Source organism: Stegodyphus dumicola, chromosome 2, assembly GCF_044657685.1.
Source record: "Stegodyphus dumicola isolate Sdum_Otavi_A_Nest chromosome 2, ASM4465768v1".
NCBI lineage: Eukaryota > Metazoa > Arthropoda > Arachnida > Araneae > Eresidae > Stegodyphus > Stegodyphus dumicola.
Window position 1 is genome coordinate 182,113,974 of NC_140769.1, and position 20,810 is coordinate 182,134,783.

The window sequence follows — 20,810 nt, forward strand, 5'->3', positions numbered from 1 at the left end:
TTGGTCATATTTTCCATACTAGCGTCAGCCACTCAGAAACCAGTATTACATAAACAAAGTCGTCACCCAGCTGGCCTTAAAAGCATAATTGTCGAAAAGTATTTATATAAGTTAAAAATTTTAAATTATACTTCTGTTAATTATTTTCGACAATTAATTCTGATTTTTTAACATTTTTTTGTCCTCTAACAGGTATGTACTTTTTAATTATACTTTAGCTTAGATGAATGTGTTATTGATTAGATGTCAAAGTTGTTATCTTTCTCAATACATTGGCGATCACTTTGTCATTAAATAATTAATCGGTCCTCCTGAAATAAAAGTAATCTGAAATAGTTATTTCTTTTCTGTTCAAATAGCTTTGAAAGTGAATGTTTTTGTTGTTAGTTCTTATATGTTATGTATGGTGTTTATTATGATGTCATTTGGCTCAAACGAAAAATAACAAAAACGCTATTTGGAAAGAAACGCTTGAAGCATTATTTGTATTTTGACTTTTTTTTCTAAAATTAGAAATTGTTGCTTATCTGTTGAATTTTTGTTTTTCTTTGCGTAAAGCAATTATTATTATTATTATTATTAAAATTCATATGTTTATTCGTCATATAAAGCAGTGAAGAATTTTAACTCTGCATACTGCAAACACCAGCAGAAGGTGTCTATCCTTTCCTTTGAGAATTTTTCTAGTTCATTTGCAATGTTGGATAAATTAGATGTTGTAAATTCTAACAATGGCTACCTATTCAGTTTTTCAGTAAAAATCTTTTAATTGATAGAAATGAAGACCAATGAAATTAGTCAGTTAGTAGAATTAGGGAATAAAATTTATCATTTTTTTAATTGATATCCTTACTCGATTGTTAATTGAATGAAAAGGAAACGCTGTTTTTTGTAGTTTTTTAATTATTTGAAGTAATGAAAGTTTTACTGTTTGTATTCTTCCATGTATAAATATTATTTGATAATTAAAAGCATTTTGTTGCATTTACTTAAAATTATTTCATCAAGTTTTATATCTTAATAAATAAATTTAGTCTCATTAAATACCTATATGTAATACTATGTTAAATTTAATGTTTCTTTTATAAGATTTTTAACCCTAGATCTTATTGTAATCTGTGGTGATAAACTAGGTCTTAAAATTCATGTAGTATTCATTTTGCACAATGGACGAAATAATTTCAAGCCATTGCAGTAAAATAAATAATTGTAATTATTTTATTTTTAAAAAATTGAGACAGCAAACTTTAAGAATTTCTTGATATATGAGTTAAGTGTACCAATTATTTGTTATTTATTTATACTGAGAGATTTTCATGAAGATAAAACTGGTATAAATAAAAAAAAGGGGGGAAATATAAATCTTTTGTGAACTGTAGTTAAATTGCTTAATAATGTAAACTAGTAAGCATTAATTTTGATCTTTTTTTTTTTTTTTTTTTTTTTTTTTTTTTTTTTTAAAGCTATAATATCTGAGAATAAATGTTCTACTTTGAAAAGTATACATAGCTAAATAATTACTGTGTTGATAAAGTACATATGGTTACTATTACACATTTCCTGTTTCTTATTTTTAAGTATTTCTTTCTAAAATGAAATACTTATCTCACAGTTATTGTATTTCTTAGATCAGTAATGAGATGTACAGAAATATGATTTTAATAGCAATAATGTTTCTATAGGGCAGGGAAGAATTTTATCTCATTTATTACCATATATTTTTCCTAATTTTTGTAAAAAAGCTTAATTTATTCTTTTTTTACTGCAGTGCCAAGATTAGGTTATTGCAATGATTGGAGCAAATTTCTCTTGTAGTTAGCAGTAATACAAACTGTGATACAAATATAATGAAAAGATTTCTTTTAGTTATTTAGGTACTTTTCCGTTTTGCTGCCGCAAACGATAAAGTCGCCAATAATGGTTTAACTGATGTCAGACGGAATATCTTCGCTGGTAACCTTTTACGCCTCAGTTTCAAAACAAGTTGAAGCCATTTCTTATCAGATTGTTTCTTTCAATACTGGCATACAATAATATAGAATTTTTACACGATATTTAAATTTTATCCCCTAAGACAATTCACGGTAATTAAGTCAATTAGAACGCAATTACACCGCTCATCCGAAGGCGAAATCAAGTGTTAAATTCATCAATTCTAATGAGAATGCACTAGCGAAGTAAAGCACTGCGGTTTTACATAATTTCTGAGTAAGCTATTCATACGAATTGAAATAATTCTTGCATTTAAACTTGTATTCCAAATTAAGATTTAACTTGAAATTAATGTAGATAATTACTGAGAGAATTAGATTTTAGTAGCGTAGTTTACGTGAGATGAGATCACTTGGGGTCACGTAATACGAACCGGCGAATCAGAATTTTGAACCATGAAATCATAGTAAATTCTTAAATTAATGTCTTTTTACAAATTTATTGTCTTTATTTATTGGCTTTTTACAATATTTTAAACCATATTAAAATGTTTATGCCTTCAAAATAAAAAAAAAAAAAAAAAATTCTTAGAATAACTATTTTTTGTGTGTATACTGTATGTTGTCGCCAACAAAGTCTGCTTGGCGAGATTTGCGCCGGCGAAACGGAAAAGTACTGTTATTTAAGCTACCTTATATAATTTGTGTAATTTTTAAATTTGCTTTGTATTTATCAATCAGTATGCGGAATTTTGTTATATCTATTGTAATATTTTTCTCATTTGCAAATTTCAATTTTTCAAATGCATAATGTAATGAATTTTGTAGCATATTTATGAAATACAATATGTAGTCAAATTCTTATAAAAATTATGGAATATCAGCTATTAATGTTGCAAAATACTCTTTGGTAAAAGTATAGTTTAGGGCACCCCTTGGCGTAACTTGGCGATTTTTGGCGGTACATGGATACCGATTTTGTGCAATTCTTTGACTCGTTATTTTGGCTTGCGAAGCAGCGATTTTTGTGCCAAAAATCAGTGCTACACAAAGCCAAGATAACAAGACAAACAATTGCACAAACTCGGTATCAATGTACACATCAATTTATTTTCACTTTAAAAAAAAATCCCTGAATTGCACAAAAATGGCATTGCGCACTCCTTTGACTTCATCCATGTACACATCGACCTATTTTCACTTAAAAAAAATCCCCGAATTGCACAAACTTGCATTGCGCACTCCCTTTAATTTGCCCATGTACACATCGATATATTTTCACTTAAAAAGTCAAAGGAGCACCAAATTCTACAATATAGGCAAACAAAAAATACATAATCTCAATAAAATACAATTTAAACCAAACAAAATAACAAAAAAAAAAAAAAAAAGGAAAGCATGTTATACATTTAAGCACTACCAAAGGTAAATATTCACTTACCACGATTTTCGAGTTTGCTTCGTACACCCAGAACCATGGGAAAATCAAAATATCAATCATACTCAAATGACTTTTTACAAACCAGGTACTCTTTCTGATTAAACGCATCACATAGTGACTATCTGAACCTTTCTTCCTACAAACCCATTCAAATCCATCTAAACGGTTTTTACGTTCGACTAGACGCATATCCTTCCTACATACAGGACACTATATGGCTACTAAGTAAACCTTCATTTACACACCAAATAAAGCTCTTTTCCCCCTTTCACTCCAAATCGTACAGAAACTTCAAATTAATCTTACTACATTCGGCCATTCTACCGTCTAAAGAATCAAACCAACACACCCCACAAAAACGCTTACGAAACATCCCATGATTCAAAATTTCCCAGAATCATGCACCCGATTACGTCACAATAAGGTTTCCATAACATTCAACTATTCAGGCTACCATAAATGAAACAGCAGCTTGGCGATAAATCAAACAACAACTTCGCTATAATACAAGGGGTACCTTAAAGTCTACTCTACCCTACTCTCCTGTTACTGGGACCAGATTCCAAAATGTATATTAGTATACACATGTGCATGTACGTATGTGTATACACATTCACAGATATATATGCATCTACATATTTACATGCATACAACAACACATACTTACATGCATACATACATACATTTTTGAATCCGGTCCTGAGAACAGAATTGTACCTGTATTTCTTTTTGCTGCATCTTTGTTGCATAACATGAATCTCAAGTGTCACCTATTTATGTGGTATCTTCTTTTTTTTTTTTTTTTTAGTAAAGTCATGTGGGGAAGTTTCAAATCTTATTTTGGTCATTATTGTCCATCTACCATCCAAACCAGTCAACAAAAGGAGAGTGAAGACATTGAAAGCTGGGTGTTTATTGACATCACTGGTGAGTTTTTTAATTAAGAGAAAAATTTTTAAGTATTTTTGGTAGATTCAAATAAATTTATTCAATAACATACAAATAAGATGATTATTTTTTTTCATAACTGACAGTTAAATATATTTAATTATTTATAATAATAAACTATATCATGCATATTAAAGTAACATTAGCTCTTTATCAGAACTATCTCAATTGATTTTTAACACCTGTGTTGACTAAAACATTAAACCCATAAAAACACCTTTTATCATTTTCCTATTAGTTATTGAATTCTGCTTCAAGTTTATGCCTTTTGTAATTATTTACCTGAGGCAAATATCTTATTTATAGTAAGTATCAGAGTATTTTTTTAGCTTTTTCATAATATTAAAGTATTTATTCAGTGAGGTCTATAAATTTATTTGAAATTTACATCTTTGTCTTTCTGAGATGGATTTTAATCTTTCTGTTAAAAATGGTTCATTTTTAATTGCAGCTGAAGACGAAAATATATATTATTAAACTTGATTAAAATTATTAAATTTGAAATTCCATTTGCATGTTAAAATAAAATTTATCAAGAAACTATTAAACTTAATGATAAAAAAGATTCTATGTTTTTCTGTGTCTAAAATTAGTCAAAGATCCAGCTAATAAATTTTACCAGTTGACCGTGTGGGCATAATGGGTAGTAGTATTGGCTGCCATATTACTGGGCCCAACTTCAAATCCTGAAAAAGGCATTAATGATTGTATTTGTCTTCTCTCTTTTCATGGGTGAGGTGGCTAAATAATCAATGAGTTTAGCTCTTCCTGACCAGTACTTTAAAAGTCAGCTGAAAAAAAAAGATTTTTATTGGAGCTATTCAAAAGAATTAAGTAATATTCCAGAGTTTACTTTAGCTTCTTATGGAGATATATGTTTTAGACGAATTATTTATCTTTTGGTAATGCCTTTTGACTGTACATAGAAACTTATGAGGATAAGTATAATTCAGTTAGGCACTTGGCAATGTTTTTTATATAGTCCTGTGAATAATAATATTAGAAATAGCAGTGACTTTTCCATTTATAATACCAGTATTATAATTATAGTTTTTGGCTTAATTTGTAGTTGTTTGTAATTCTCTTTTATAGTTATTTGACCATTCCTGACCAGTCCTTAATGAGTCGGTGAGCAACACCAGCTATGTTCCATATGCATCTCCTCATTGTTCCATTTAGAAATTTTGTGGCAGAATTCTGTATTTTTGCAGAAATATTACTGCAGATTCTTCCACTGCTGGCAAATTCAGCAAGTTCATATTTTAAATTTTTATTAGACATAAAAAAATTGGATTACAAAAAACCATTGGAATATGGAATACAACAAAAATATTGCATAGGAAAATGGCAGTTTTGCTTGACAGAAGGAATGCTATGAGCAGGGTTCCTAGAGTTAGACAATTTCAGGGATAAAATCTGGCGAATTTGAATGTTTTTCTCCTAAGTGGTTGCAGTAACATGCAAGTACCAAAAAAAAAAGTTTTTTATTACTGTAAATTATTTGAATAGCATTGTGTCATATACATATGTATACCATAGAGCATTGATGGCGAACCTATGGCACACAGAGACTTACTAGCCGGTGCGCAACTAAAATATTATGTCCTTGATCAATAATTACAATAAAGTGATACTATGTAATTTGAGTAAGTGTTTTAGGCTGTTCCTGAACGTTTCACTTACTTACTTATCGCATAATGCCACTAGATTAAAACATAGATTTAAGATTTTCATCCATTGCCATAGAAATGATATACATATTCATTGACCCAGTTTATGATGTTTCAATTGTTTGGGCCAATCATATTACAGTACAGTCTTTAATCCGGACTCGTCGGGACTTCGGCGATTCCGGATTATAGGTCATCAATTTAAATCTGGTAAGATGGCATGCAGAAATTATAAAATTAAAAATATGAAACCGTAATTTATGAAATAAAGAGCAATTATGATCTAAAGGGTATCAAAATTTACAAAAAAAAAAAAAAAAAAAAAAAAAAAAAAAAGGCTTAATATTTATTTGTTTACTTTATTAAACATTTCTTTCAGTGTAAGTTGTAAGATGCTTCGTTTTTTTGTGCTAATACTTTCTCTTTAATTTTATAAACAGACATAATTTCTTGTTCAGTTCCACTGTTCAAGTCCTGTAATTGCTGTGTCGAGAATACCGTCTAACTAGTCAATCGAAATTTTTTCGTTTTCAATAACCTCTCTGTCACTTTCTTCGCTATCGGAAGCGGTACATCAAAACATGCTTTCGCTTTATAGATCCTTTGGTAGCTCCAGAATCGGAAACTCTTTTTGACATAATCGAAAGTCCAATGTTACTTTTTATAAAATTGCTGTAACAGTCTGCAAAAAATAATAAGCCGGATCCAATTAGAAGATTAAGGAAGAACACAATCTGCAACATTAACTGAATAGATAATTAGATAATTTTAACCTAGCTTATACCGTCCTTTATACATTAAACGTGCATGCATAAACGTATTATGCGTATGCGTAAATGCATATGCGCATGCGTAAAGGTATTATGCATTTATGCATGCGCAGAAAGTTTGTAGCTTTGAGGTCCGGATTATAGATCATTCCGGATTATGGATGCCCAGATTAAAGACTTTGTACTGTATTTGTCGCATGGCAAAGAATATGCCAAAGTTGAAGCAGCTAATGTTTGCTAAACAAATTCAAATTTATTGCAGACTGCCAGTAAGTTTCAATACTTTCATTGTTAAATATATTCCAGTTTTCAGAGCTTAGCATTTTTAGGTAATTTATGAATAATTCTAATTATTATCTTAAAAGGAATGGCATGCGGCCCCAAAAAGGTTTGCCACCACTGCCATAGAGTATGAGAAGTGACCTCTTTTTATATATTATTTTAGTTGTAAGCAATAACCAAATACACTTATATAATTAGGATTTTTTTTAATAATTGCTTTTAAATCCTTCTCTATCTAATCTATATTATAGGAAAAGAAATTGACAGAAATGCAGAATCTCTGTTACTGGATAATCCAAAACAAAATTGTGAATCTCATTTAAATCCTCTTCCTCTCCTGGACATAAGTAACACTAGTAGTACTCAAAGTTCTCCCCAGTTAAGCCCAACTAAAATTGAAGAAGGCTGGCTTGTAGCTCCTCCTCCATGCTTCACTCTTAACTGCCCAAGTATGATTGAAATTTCCCCGTTAGAAGATTTACTGATTGAACATCCAAGTATGAGCGTTTATAGCCAAATTCCAAATTCCTCATTGGCTGGAAAAAAGGCAGAAGAAAGTAAAGAAATAATTATTCAGTCAGAGAATGAAGTAAAATCTGAATCTTACAGCTGTGAAAGAAATGATAAGCAAAGTCTTTCAGCTAAAGTTTGTGAAAAAAATAGAGTCAGATCTCTCATTGATCTCAAAGGTATGATGTTTTAACAAATTTTCAAATAATTTTATAGATCAAGAACCATTAATATGTTAACTTTGTAATAGTGCTTTTGATACTTCTTTTCTTTGTTTCAAATTTATGGCTTAATGTATTAAGTAATTATAATTATTAAAATTATTGTTACCACCCCATGTTTCCTAAAAAAAAAAAAAAAAAAAAACTGGAATATACTGATTCTCCAAGACTAGATTTCTGTGCCAAGAGTGCAATTTTTTGTAGTAATTCATGTTTATATTGAACTTTAGAAACATTCTATGTCACATTCATTAAAGAACTGTTTTAGTGAACATGCCCTGTAAATTTCTTGTCTCTATGTTGCTTCATTCTCAGATTAGATACAAAAAACATGCTGTTTCTGAACTTTTGGAGGGCTGTGTATTTCAACTGAAGAAAGCCATAGCTTCTTTGCTCTTCTTATGTAATATATTTTAAAGGTATAAATAATACCTTGATTTAATGGTTGTAGAAACAAAGTAGTGTTAGGTGGTAGGACTAGTATTTTGGGATGATTCAAATCTTGTGGGTGATGTGGAGCATTATCTAATAATATTAATAGTACTATTAGATAAAGAATCAGATTCAAATTCTGCTTGCATTCTTATGCTGTGAATTGTAAAATGCTTTTTGAAATTTTCAAACCAATCTTTACTTGCCACAATATCTGAATTCACAGAGAATTCTCCATGTTTTTTAAGGTGGTTGTAAATTTTACATGCTTTTGGTTTAATGATATTGCCATCCAATGAAATTCTTTATTGATAGCTGTCATCAATCCAAACACCGAATGCATTTTCCATCTTCTCCATTATTGGCGTTTGGGGGCAAGCTGCACGTTTCATGGATGCCGAAGATCCTGCAGCAACTGCACTTCTTATTTATTTATTTTTTTAATAGTCCAGACTGTTGCATCATTCAATTTAAAACTTTTTCTAATGTTAAATGCTTTTTTCCCTTTTAAAAGGCAATCCAAGATTTGTATCTTTACTTCTAAAAAAATTAATTTTGTCTTAATTTTTTTTTCCCATCTTTATCGAACATGACATAGGACTGAAACTTAATGTCTTAAAAATGAAAAAGTTATTCTTTAACACACCATGGCTCGATGCAGACTGCTGACCAGCAGCGTGACACACTTTTGTTTTCAGGTCACAGAGATGAGGATTTGAAAGTTGGAACCCAAATGTATAGGCTGTGTGTTTTGGAGCTTTTATTGTGACCTCATATTGTTCACCTTCTGCAGTAGTGAGGTTTTTTTCATTATTATCTGGTGATTGTGCTCTCTTGAAGACTGTGTATTGTTTCTATTATGCTATACTTTGAAAGTTCTGGAAGGAAACTATTTTCCCTTTTTAATGGTTAAGAATTCAATGGTCGCTCTCCACCATGTGGCCCTAAGAAACATTTGTTCTTACAAGAACCGGACCTTGGAAGACAAACTGTGTTAAATGACTATGTGAGTGCTTTGCTCAATATGGAAAAATTTCATGCAGAGTTCATTAAAGTTCTTGGTATTTCTTGGGCAATTTTCGTATTGCATTAGAGCAAAACTATGTTGTAGGAGGATGCCATGTTGTAGGAGGATTTCCACAATTTACGAATCATGTTATAGCAAAATAGTGTTACAGGATGTTGTGTTGTAGGCGAGCTACTTGTATTAGGGAATTAAAATTGGCTAATTATCAGTTCATACTCTTGCTTATTTATTAACCTTTTCAAGACCAAAATGCCCAAGATGGCCTTTCTTTCAAATGACTACCACCGCCTGAAACAAAACCTCCAAACTTGCAATGTTGTTTTCTTCCCTTCCCCTAAAGGTATACATTAGCAGGTGCTGTTTCCCCAAACGCGTTGTATCAGTTTATTGCAGACAGCTTGTCCTAAAAGGAATTATTTGTGGTTATTTATTGGTTAGGAAAAGGAAAGGATGTCATTAAAAATCTTCAGAACTCTGTGTGTGTGGATGGGGAGGGAAAGAAGCTGTAAATGTCAAAAGGCATATCAGGCACTTTGGTGTTTCAAGCATACAGGTTAACAAAGGCTTATATTTTCTAAGAGTTAATAAGCACATATATTAGAATAAAGTAAATCAAATTCATTTATTTCATATATTTAATCATATAATTTATAAGTAAAAAGAAACATTGCAAAGTTGTATTTTTCCATCTTTTGTATATGTGATGAATATGCTAAAAAGGAAAAAAAAAAGTCTGTTTTTATAGTGGACTGTTATATTTGAAGTTAATGTAATTATGCATATTAAAATTTTAGTTTTTTTAGCAAGTCTTTTTAATTAAATATAATATAAAAACTTAAAAATCTAATGTTTGCATAATTTCTGTGTAGTTACATAGTGAGAAATAACTGAAATACTGAAATGTTTCAACAGGCTTAATAGATCAGACTGAAAATATGAAACCTGCTCAACAAGCTAAATGGGAGAATGACCAATATAAACTTTGCCCATCATATATCAATCGCCAAAACAGAGTTCATCGTTATCAGTCAAGAAAGCATCACAATCAAAAAAAGAAGAGTCTTGCCAAACCTTTTGCTGAAAAAGGAAAGCACAGTTTTTGACATATTTATTAATTTTTTATGTTTGTTAATTGTTGCATTAATAATAAATGCAAATACTTACATTTCGGTAAAAGTAATTGCATTTTCTTTGAATGTTTATGTTCAATTTTTGCATGTGTAATTAATATTCCTTTTATGAGTGAATGTTTTATTTTGTGGGTTTGTTGCTTAAGTGTAGTGTATAGCATCATTGTAAACATAATTTTAATTTTTTGTACAGTTATTTATATTGGCATCCTTTTTTACATGCAATACATGAATTTTATTTAAAATCTGTGATCTTAAATTTAGTTTTCCATGTATATTTTATACATTTATTGAATTCAGAGGGTCCAGTTCAAATTATTAGGTAGATGCTGTTACAGATCTACTTAATAATTCAGTCAGTTATTGTTTAATATTTTAGATCATCATTTATATTTTCATAATCAAGTTAAAACGCATGTGCCAGTGTTTATAGATTCTCTCTTCATTATTTGCAAAGCATCTTATACTCGCATTTTAACATTTTTTCCTCTATTGTTTTGAAAGAAGTTGATATTTGCATTTAAAAGAAATATTAAAATTCAAATTGTGATTTGTAAATTGCAAATATTTGTGCATTATTCTACCTAAATAAAATTAATTTGGTATTATATAAACATATTTGATTCTCTAAATTATAATTTATTGTTATTTACAAATTTCTCAGTTTTCGTAGAGCAAGTAAAGTATTGGACGTGTAAGTGTTTCAGTCAGAAAAAAATATTATAATTTCTGTATTTTTTATTATTTTAATGAGTAACAGAGAAATTGCTAACATAACATAGCTGCCAACTCTCCCATTTTTTCTCCCCATCTCTGTATAGATCTAGAATCTCTCGGTTTTCTGTTTTTAGTTCTAAGGAAAATATTTCCCAGCTATAAAAGAAATTTATTGAATAAATGAAACTTGAAGTTCAAATTTCATTGCCTGTCTTTAATGATTTTCAGCATAATTTTTCTTAAGTTTTTGATATCAATAATCTACTGTAGATACATACAGAACTTTTTAATGAAGATTTAAGCAGTATTTAATCTAATACTTGATTTAGTTTTACATTTATATATGAAACATTATTAAGTTAACCCATACTAGCTAGTATACTAGCATATACATTAATTATTAATTTTATTTTCATGGTATTTAAAAGTACTTTGATAGATGAAATCTTTCTATCCCCACATATTTTCTCAGTATAAACGTGTAAGAAAATTACAAAATGAAATTAGCCAAAGAATGTAAAATTTACAATTTTCTAATTAAATATTAACATATGTTACATTAAAACCATATTACTATTAATTTAACTTGAATAATGTATTATAAAATGAATTTAATTCAGTTTATATTATAAAAGATTTAGTTTTACAGACTCAGTTTATATTGCAAAGTGAATTTAATTCAGTTTATGAATTTGAATTTAATTTCAGAGTGTTTTGAAATGGCTGCATCATACAGCTCAAAAACCTCATAGAAAGTCCTGCTTTTTGCATTTCAGAATTAGTATAGTAGATGAGTATTATAAATAGCTCAGTAACTTGAATTATGCATTATAAAGTGAACTGAAGTTGATTTAGCTTTCTCTTGAAATCATGTTTCAACCTGCCGGTTGTTTGTGAGAAAATATTATGATTTTTCATGCTTCAAGATTGGCAGCTATGTGGTAGTCATTTTCTCTCTGTATGTAATTCAGTAATGTATTAAAAATATGAACATCATTTTGTATATGCAAATATTTTTAATGAAAATTTTAAATTATTAAAATATGATTCTTATTTTTGTTCTTTTATCATGCAAAATAAGAAATGTGATATTATACATAATAAAATTTTCACGGTATTCTTTTATGTGTTTTAAGTGATTTTAATAGCATTTGTGTATTTATTACCTGTAGTCATTTATTGTGATTGTAAATAGTGTTGTCTTTTATATTTAGATGTAAACACATATATTACTATTTGTGTAATTTAATTAAGTAAGTCTGGAAACATGGATGTTAGTTTATGTGTAGCAGTATAATTTAAAAGATATGTGTGAATGTATTCTTACATATACAAATGTGCAATGTACTATAAAGGATTTAATGTATAAATGAATATGTTAGGTTTAAAAAAAATATTTAAATTTCATCCATTAGCTCATATATATATATACACACATCATAAAGTGCCTTTTTATAACAGGACAATTTTGTATTCTACTAGACAATTTTTGTATTTAAACAGATATGTACAGATGCTTAGATGCTTTATTAGATCACATTCCAAATATGTTTTAAGTATAATTGTCATTCTGTATGCATAAAGCCAAGAAAAAAATTCCTGATAAAAATAAAAAATAAAATAAATGAATTGTTTATTTTCTGCTTTGAATATACTTTCCCTAGAAATAAGGAGAAAAATGTTAAGACTAAGCAAAATCATCTTGAAGTACAAGGAACTTACTGAAATTTTTTAATAGTTGATGTAACTTTTAATAATTTATTTTCAGTTTTCAACTTCAACGCAAAACCAATATTCTAAAAATTGTTTTGTGTAAATCTGAGTTTTCGTTTGTTTCCTCACATAAGAAGATAGAACAGTTTTATTTATATCAGACGTATATGTAATACATATGAAGTAATCAGCAGACAAAATCTTTTTTTTCCTCTTTTTATAATACAATGTTAAAATATACACAGAATATAGTAAAAAAATCATGTCAAATAGAATATGAATAGCAAGATGTCACAATATAAGCAGCCCCAAGTTAGATTCAAAATATACTAGAGGTCACAACTAAATTTAATAAGAAAATGTAAATAGATAATTATGCCATTTTAAAAAACAGTATATGAGTTTCTAATCACAATAATTCATTTTAATACAAACCAGTCATATTGAGTTTGACTTATTTTGAACCCTGGACCGAACTGCCAGCATTCAGCAATTTTACTGCTCAGCTGCTGGTGGACCTTCGGTGCAGAGAATAAATCATGTCAAATAGAGTATGAATAGCAAGATGTCACAATATAAGTAGCCCCATGTTAGATTCAAAAATATATTAGAGGTCACAACTAAATTTAATAAGAAAATGTAACTAGATAATTATGCCATTTTAAAAAACAGTATATGAGTTTCTAATCACAATAATTCATTTTAACAGCATTAATATGGATTTGTTTTATTTTTCAATTACTATAGTTATTTATATACATAAATACTTGTTGATTGTCCCTAAGAAACACATCTTCTTTGGTTTATTAAATTATTTTTCTCGCAAAAAAAATGAAGTATTTTATCTGATTATAACTGCCAAATAGTTTTAACAGGAATTAATTTAAATGAAAGTCTTCATTGTTATGAAGAATAATGTAATACTCTGAAAAACAGAATCTTAACTCGCATTCCTCTGAAAAGAATAAAAATGAATGTGATAGAACAGCATGTGTTACAAAGAAACTGAAATCAAGATAAAATTATTTTAATTATCATAAACATCAGCTTATCAAAATACGTGAATAAAATATAATTTTTCATAAGCAGTTGTTCTTGTGAACAACATATCGGATAAAAACTACCCTCATATTATTTAAATAGTTTTTTAGATGTGAATCATCAAATACCTTTTTTTCACCTAGTGTACATTGTACAAGAGCTTGCCATTCAAATAAAATTTGAAGTATCATCAATAAAAGCATTATTTTTCCTCCCTGTTCTTCCAGTAACCAGTATCTATTTTACAAATAACGTACACATAGCCAGAAGTTGCAGAAATAGAACTATTCATCTTTTTCATATTATTTTCATGATTTGTATGTGCTTTGAAAGTATTACACATATAATGCAATTTTAAAAAATCACTGATAGTGATATTTCACAATATCTGCTGGAAAAAATAATTATAATTTTTCAAAAAGAAAATATTGCTTGTTGCAACATGGGTTACATTTAATGAAACAGAGTTGTGTATAGCTAAAATACTAACACTTTGGCTATATAGGTAGAACTTCAGATTGTAGTAATATAATACTTATTAGTAAAAATGTAAAGCTTAAATTTTTATAAGAAAAAAATTCAATGGGATAATTGTACAGAAAAATTAGTCAAAATAATCATAAAAATTACTAATATTAATTAAAATGTTCGGGCAGGCATTACGAATTCTAACACAAGCTAATATTTCTGAAATTTTATTTTCTTAAGTATACTTTTTACATGATGCTTATTTTAGTAGACCTTAATCATTAATTTTTATATGGAAAAAGCATAAAACTGGGATACAATTTTTGATTGGTATAAATTTTATGTAAATTTATTAATTTCAATATCTTAATGATTTTATGCAATGCATATGTATGTAAAGCAAAGTTTTAGTCAAACAAATTCAAAAACTTGCATATATAACAGTAGGATCATCTAATAGCAGATACTGTTTCCATAAACTTTAATATTTTATCACTATCTGCTTGTCCTGACCAGTGTCCATTATGCTTAAAATGTGATCCTACAATAAAACCATCTGCTTTGGCATACATTTTTACATTTTCAATCGTCATTCCTGACCCAATTAGCACAGGCAAACTCGTTGCAGTTTTAACACCTGTAAGTAAATAAAATTGATACATAAGTTGCAGGCATTAAAAAAAAAAGCCATCAAATTACAAAAATGGTTTATCAGTTGAGTTAAATTTTCCAGACAGAAATACGTGCTTTTATTTTTCACTAGTGGTAATAAAATACATAAAAAATAAGAAAATCAGTATTATAACTTTGTTAATTGTAGAAATAATTAGCAGCCCTGTTTTGTGTTATGAAAAACATATATATAAAATTTCTGAATTTTATGATTTTTTTTTAATTTCAAGCTTTGAGAAGTAAATAATATTTACAGAATTGTAAATAATAAATATATGTTAATAATCTCTATAAGAAGGGAAAAGTTAATATTTGTTTCAAAATGTTACAGCTACATTTTAAAATTTGAAAGATATTTGGATATTTCTTCAGAATTTATAAAACCTTCTCTCGTTTTATATTCAATAAATAATATAAATTTCAGTAATGTAATAATTTTCAATAATGTAAACACTTCAAAAACGTTCTAATTACCAAAAGATCAATGGTTGGAGGTAACCCTAATTTGATGCCCTAATGTAAAATACAATAGCTCAATTTGAAAATGGTAAGTGAATGGATTGTAAGGCAATGGAAATGATTGTCATAAATAACAACTGAGAAAAACTTTAAGAAGTTCAAGATTTTCAGTGCCCTGGATTGTTCTAATTATGATTTAATCCAGATAAAGGTATGATGCCTATGAATAATGCTACATCAGACCAAGAAAATTAAGTATTTTTTAATATTAATAACAATGGTGTTAATTAACCCTTTTACTTATTTTTTGTTCTTTCTTTTAACTATAATGAGTTGGAAAAAAAAATGGGATAGTTCTGTATCTCCTATTTTATTTGGTCAAGTGACAAAATTTATTTTGTGTTTTTAATTTCTCAAAAGCGTAACTTGTATGTATTAAATTTATATATAGCTCTGCTGTAACATATATATTTTGATTTTAAAAAAGGATTTTTCCTGAAATCAATGCTGATTTTTTTCCCATATCAAGTTATGCCAAACTGCCAAGTTTAGTAAAAATTGCAAAAGCAGTTTTTAAAATTAGTATTCAAAATTTTAGTTCCGCAATATTAGTTGAATTTAGAAAATATTAAATATCACTTTTTTAATTAAACTTACTTGATTTCTTCTTTCATAATTCAAAATATAAGTTTAATCTAAATAAAATTCAGGCATTTTTTTCTGATTTATTTTTTAAAAAATTTACTTCTAAGAAATTCTTATAAATTTGCCAAAAAGTTTTGAATTATACAATAACATATAAAAATCTACATACCATCTTAAATTAAATATTTTAGGTATATTTTTTAAAACATTCATATTCAAAAATTTAGTGCCATACATAAAATTAAATATTAAAAATGCTTGGTGCTAACTTCAAACTTGGTGTAGGATTGAAAGCGTTAACAGTGCCAAATCTGAACATCAAACTTTTCTTACGTGTAAAATTCTTGTAGAAAGTGCATTATAACAAAAATGCTACATTTCTTACCTTTCTACTATTTAGCCAAAATGAAATTTTACAGATTTAATAATGTAAAAAGGCATTTTATTTTTTTAATTGAAAAGTCTACTAAATATTACGCCAAATTATTCAACTGCACATTTGAAGTCAGCATGGCAGAACATGCAAAAATTATAACATTTTCTGCTATTTATAATATTCAAACCTTAAAGACCAGTGTTTTTGTTTCAAATTTTGTCTTAATCCTGGCACATTCAATAGCATAAACAAGGGAAACATTTAAATTGCTTTCCAACAAAAACTTATTTATAGTATATAGTCCAATAGTTATTCTCATTAGTAAATACTTTTTGTGTAAATGTAACTTATGAGATTTATATAACTTTGCAACGTGCTTTGCTTTTGTGCTAAACCATATTTTGGTGATGAATAATTTGATTTACCCACATGGTAAATTAAAACATCCATTAAAAAGTTAGAACGTATGAAAGCATATTTTCATTTTCCACAAACATATGAAAACGTTCCCATTTACTTCCTTCTATGAGTATGTCTGAACAGCTAAATACAAATAAATAATCAAACAAATACAGTTTTAAAATATCTTTAAGCTATTCATAAAATATATAAAGAAATTGGCATTTCTATCACTGGTCTTGAATATGTATGTTAATGAAACAACTGAAATCAGTGAAAATTTTTTAGCTTTGCAAGCACGGTTTGATTACTGACCAGTCTATAACAATTCTTAATTCCCAGTTCAATATAATAACACAGGTCCCAGAATGATCTTAAAACTCCTCATAATCCTGCTTTCTCCTAATGAATACTCCAAATAAAAAATGCAAAAATACATAAAAATGTATAGAAAATATTAAAATGTATAATTGATTTGTCTAATTTTTTATTTGGATACATTTTCCTCCCCAGCAGGAGTAAAGCCTGCATAGCTATTTCATCTTTGAGTCACTTTTTAATTGCATAAGGTGGCTATTCAAACACATTTCTTTCTGAAGAATACTTCCCCTGAGAAAACAACTAGCCACTTGTTCATCTCTCAGTATATTCTCTGAAGTATATTCTTTTAATAAAAATTAGATGAAATACATGATTATGTGAGTAATTATTATAAAGACAATTATAACCAGAAAAGCTTCCAAACCAAACTGATACTGAGAAAATATCCCCTCACAAAAAAGCATAAAAATATATGGCTTAACTGGAAAATACCCCAAATCTTTGATCTAAAATAAGCTAATATAGTGAATTAGTAACATGGATAAATGTATAATTGAAGTGATACATTTCATCATTTTCTAAAATAAAAATAAGAATAATGTTGTTTGGATCATTACTAGCAGAGGTTCATTCTTCTAAAAGAAAAAAAAAAAAAAAAAAAAAAAAAAAACGGTAATAAGATCAACACTGTAGAATACATATACACAATACTTTTTTAAATACTTTTTCTGTCAAAGAAACTCATGCTGATCTAAATCTGAATCATGCCTGCTTTTAAATTTCAAATTGGCATGTCTCTTTATTTATTATGAAGAATGTTTTGAGATGCATGCTTCTAAAAAATGAAATTAATTTTACACTGCAAAGTTTAAATTTCTGTATCTTAGCATGCTATATCTAAAATAACTGTGACACATTAAAAAAAGGAGCTTTTTTTATATTCACCTTCTAAATCTTTTACATCTGGTGGATTTCCAGTTTCCATCCCAGTTAGTATAACTCCATCACTTAAGAAAAATTCTGCAGCTCTTGCTGTTTGCGATATTGTCAAGTCGCTTGTTATTGCATGAGAGCTGTAAAATTAGTAGATTTATAAAACATAATCATAAGCACATATGGTTTCATAATTCATATGCATAAAGAGGGTCATGATTATAAGTAGCCCTATTTAAATCTTTATGAAGAGCCACCTAGTAATCCATACATTTCAAAAATGCAAAAACGTATTACAAATCATGAAAAACAGTAGCTGAACCTTTTCTCTAGAAAAATAAATAAAAGGTTTGAAATTTCACTGTTAAGATATTATATAAAATTTATCAAATACAGATGAAATTTCGGTTTTGGGTGCATGTGTGTGTATATGTGTATATAAGAACTACAAACGCAAACAAAATATTTTTCAATTTTTTTCTTTATTTCATCATTCACAAGTTATATTGTTAAGAATAGTGTTTTTCCCAATAAGTCCAAACCTGCATCATTTCATCTTAGTGTTAAGAGATCACATAAATGTGTCACTAGGCTCAAATATTTTTTAGCAGTGTACCTCACTGCAAGATTCTGTTAATTAGGCTTTGCAATCTGTAAATTCTGATTTCTGCTGTCTTTCAGCACTGACAAATTATCAGGATAATTTAATCCCTGATAAACTTTGTTTTTAAGGAAATCCCTACAGCTAGACCAAGTGAAAGACACAAAAATGCAACATGAGCAAAGTAGCTAGAACAGGGTTTCCCAGCCTTTTCAGGTTATGGTCCAATAAAATTTTAATATATGGGGAAGTATCTAATGTATCCATTTTACAGCCCCCAGTTTTTAAATGCCACCAAGAATAGTGATATACTGTCAAAAACAATCCTAATGTTAACTATCATATACTTCTGAATACAAGCCAATATGTATATAAAGCCGAGAGCATGCTTTTTCTTCAAAAATTTACCTAAAATTCAAAACCTGTATATTAGTCACAATGTAAAAAAAAAAAAAAAAAAAAAAAATTTCTGTAACATTCAAACATGTCCTTATGAGGATAAAAAGGTTGCCAAGCATGTAAAACGGTAGATTATTTTCCTATCAAATCACAAATAAAATACCAGACATCAACAATGATAGTTTAAACTCTCTCTGAAGTAACTATAATAGCACATTTTTTTCCCTGTTCATTTGCTGTCTTGTATGATCTGTAGTATTTGTAAAGAAATGCTTATACTGCAAATTTCAAACAATATGTGATCGCATTTGATAAAAATTCTACATGAAAAAAGTTCAAAAGTGGAGCAAGCAACATACAAATTTCATCAACATCAGATTTTTCATTTTGCTGATGGTGTACCAAACCAGCATTATAAACAATTTCAAAAATAAAACAATACATTTTTTCATAAAATGAATACCGCATTCCATTTGAAATTATTTTTTTCATAAACTTAAAAAATATAAACTATAGAAATAAAAAAAGTGTGACATTTGGCGCTTTATTGCTTGCGCCTGGTGAATAGGAAAGTGCCTACGTTCTTTTCGAGGTTAGTGGATCTGCATATAAGTTGATCCCTGTAATTTAGCTTCAAAAAAAGTTCCAAAAAACTCTCAGCTTGTACACAGAAATCAAAGAAAAATAAAATACATGCACAATTTGTTTAGCCATAGCAGGAATAAACTATTAACTGCATATAAAAAAAGATTAGAGCAGATTAGTTTTAAATTTTAAGGTACATATTGCAGTTTTGAAAGATGATTGCTGCTCTGTACAGTGTTGATTATTTTGCAATGTAGTTTCAATAATTCTTATTATTTTTACATTTCAAAGTTGGTTGATATTTACACCAACAATGGAACTTAACTAGTTTATTCATCATGAAAAAAGAACGCTGCATGCAAAAAAAAATTTTTTTTTTTTTTTTTTTTTTTTTTCAAAAATATATTTACAGTTTTTGATTTTTCTAATGCCTGAAAAAGATAGCAGCTGTGAGTAGGCCATATTTTTATTCTGTGAGTAGACCAATTTCCCAAGAAGATATTTTACCCTGCATTCAAACACTTCAAAATGGCCACAAAATGAAATTATATATATATATATATAGTAGTAGGTAGGAACATTGTAGCAACCTTGCTCAAAAGTTACCAGGAGCTGTAGCTCCACGAAATGTTGTAACATAGTACTACATAAACAATAAGAAATTTGCCTGGTAAAACTGGAAAAACTGTATAAGCACGATAAAACTGCCAAATTTTAGTGCTGGAAGACTTGCTATTGCTCGAAAAAAATTAATTAATCTGACCGTTGTGTAATGTGAAAAGTTAACTCACATGAAAAAAAGATGAACGGAAAAAATATATATATATTAGGAAGATACAAAAAACATGGATTATAAATGTCAATATATAAAATGCCTACACATAAAAAATTAAAACTAAAATTGCCAATATATAATATGCCAATACATAAAAATTAAAATCAAAATTAAAAAATATAATAAAGACACAAAAAGCATCAAAAACTAGCTACAAAAACAATAATTAAATAGCGGAAAAATGGTATATTAGCCCACTCGTACTCTCAGTTGGCTTTTCAAGGGAAAAAAAGACGAAAGACCTAATTACCAGTTCGCTTTACATTTTCTTTTTCAATTATATA

General features: G+C 28.3%; 2 protein-coding genes across 14 annotated transcripts in view; one reads left to right on the forward strand and one right to left on the reverse strand.

The window, feature by feature from the left end:
- Positions 1 to 31: 31 nt before the first annotated feature.
- TP53INP (Tumor protein p53 inducible nuclear protein) lies at positions 32 to 12,721 on the forward strand. Of its 2 annotated transcripts, none has more exons than XM_035358858.2 (4): positions 32 to 192; positions 4,181 to 4,299; positions 7,294 to 7,731; positions 10,145 to 12,721. In XM_035358858.2, exons 2-4 carry the CDS (start codon positions 4,188 to 4,190, stop codon positions 10,333 to 10,335), a joined length of 741 nt encoding a protein of 246 aa, XP_035214749.1. In that variant the 5' UTR covers positions 32 to 192; positions 4,181 to 4,187; the 3' UTR covers positions 10,336 to 12,721. The 2 variants fall into 2 exon arrangements, with proteins under 2 accessions (XP_035214749.1, XP_035214750.1); XM_035358859.2 differs by lacking the exon at positions 32 to 192 and adding an exon at positions 293 to 322.
- A 1,082-nt stretch (positions 12,722 to 13,803) lies between these two features.
- The window catches only part of LOC118188419 (uncharacterized protein F13E9.13, mitochondrial), a 51,351-nt gene continuing 44,344 nt past the window's right edge, over positions 13,804 to 20,810 (reverse strand). For all 12 annotated transcript variants that reach the window (XM_035358851.2, XM_035358848.2, XM_035358849.2 and 9 more), the window contains 2 exons: positions 18,119 to 18,246; positions 13,804 to 14,938 (listed from right to left, as the gene is read on the reverse strand). In XM_035358851.2, coding sequence (XP_035214742.1) covers positions 14,751 to 14,938; positions 18,119 to 18,246 — 316 coding nt within the window. In that variant the 3' untranslated portion in view covers positions 13,804 to 14,750. The remainder of the gene's footprint in view (positions 14,939 to 18,118; positions 18,247 to 20,810) is intronic.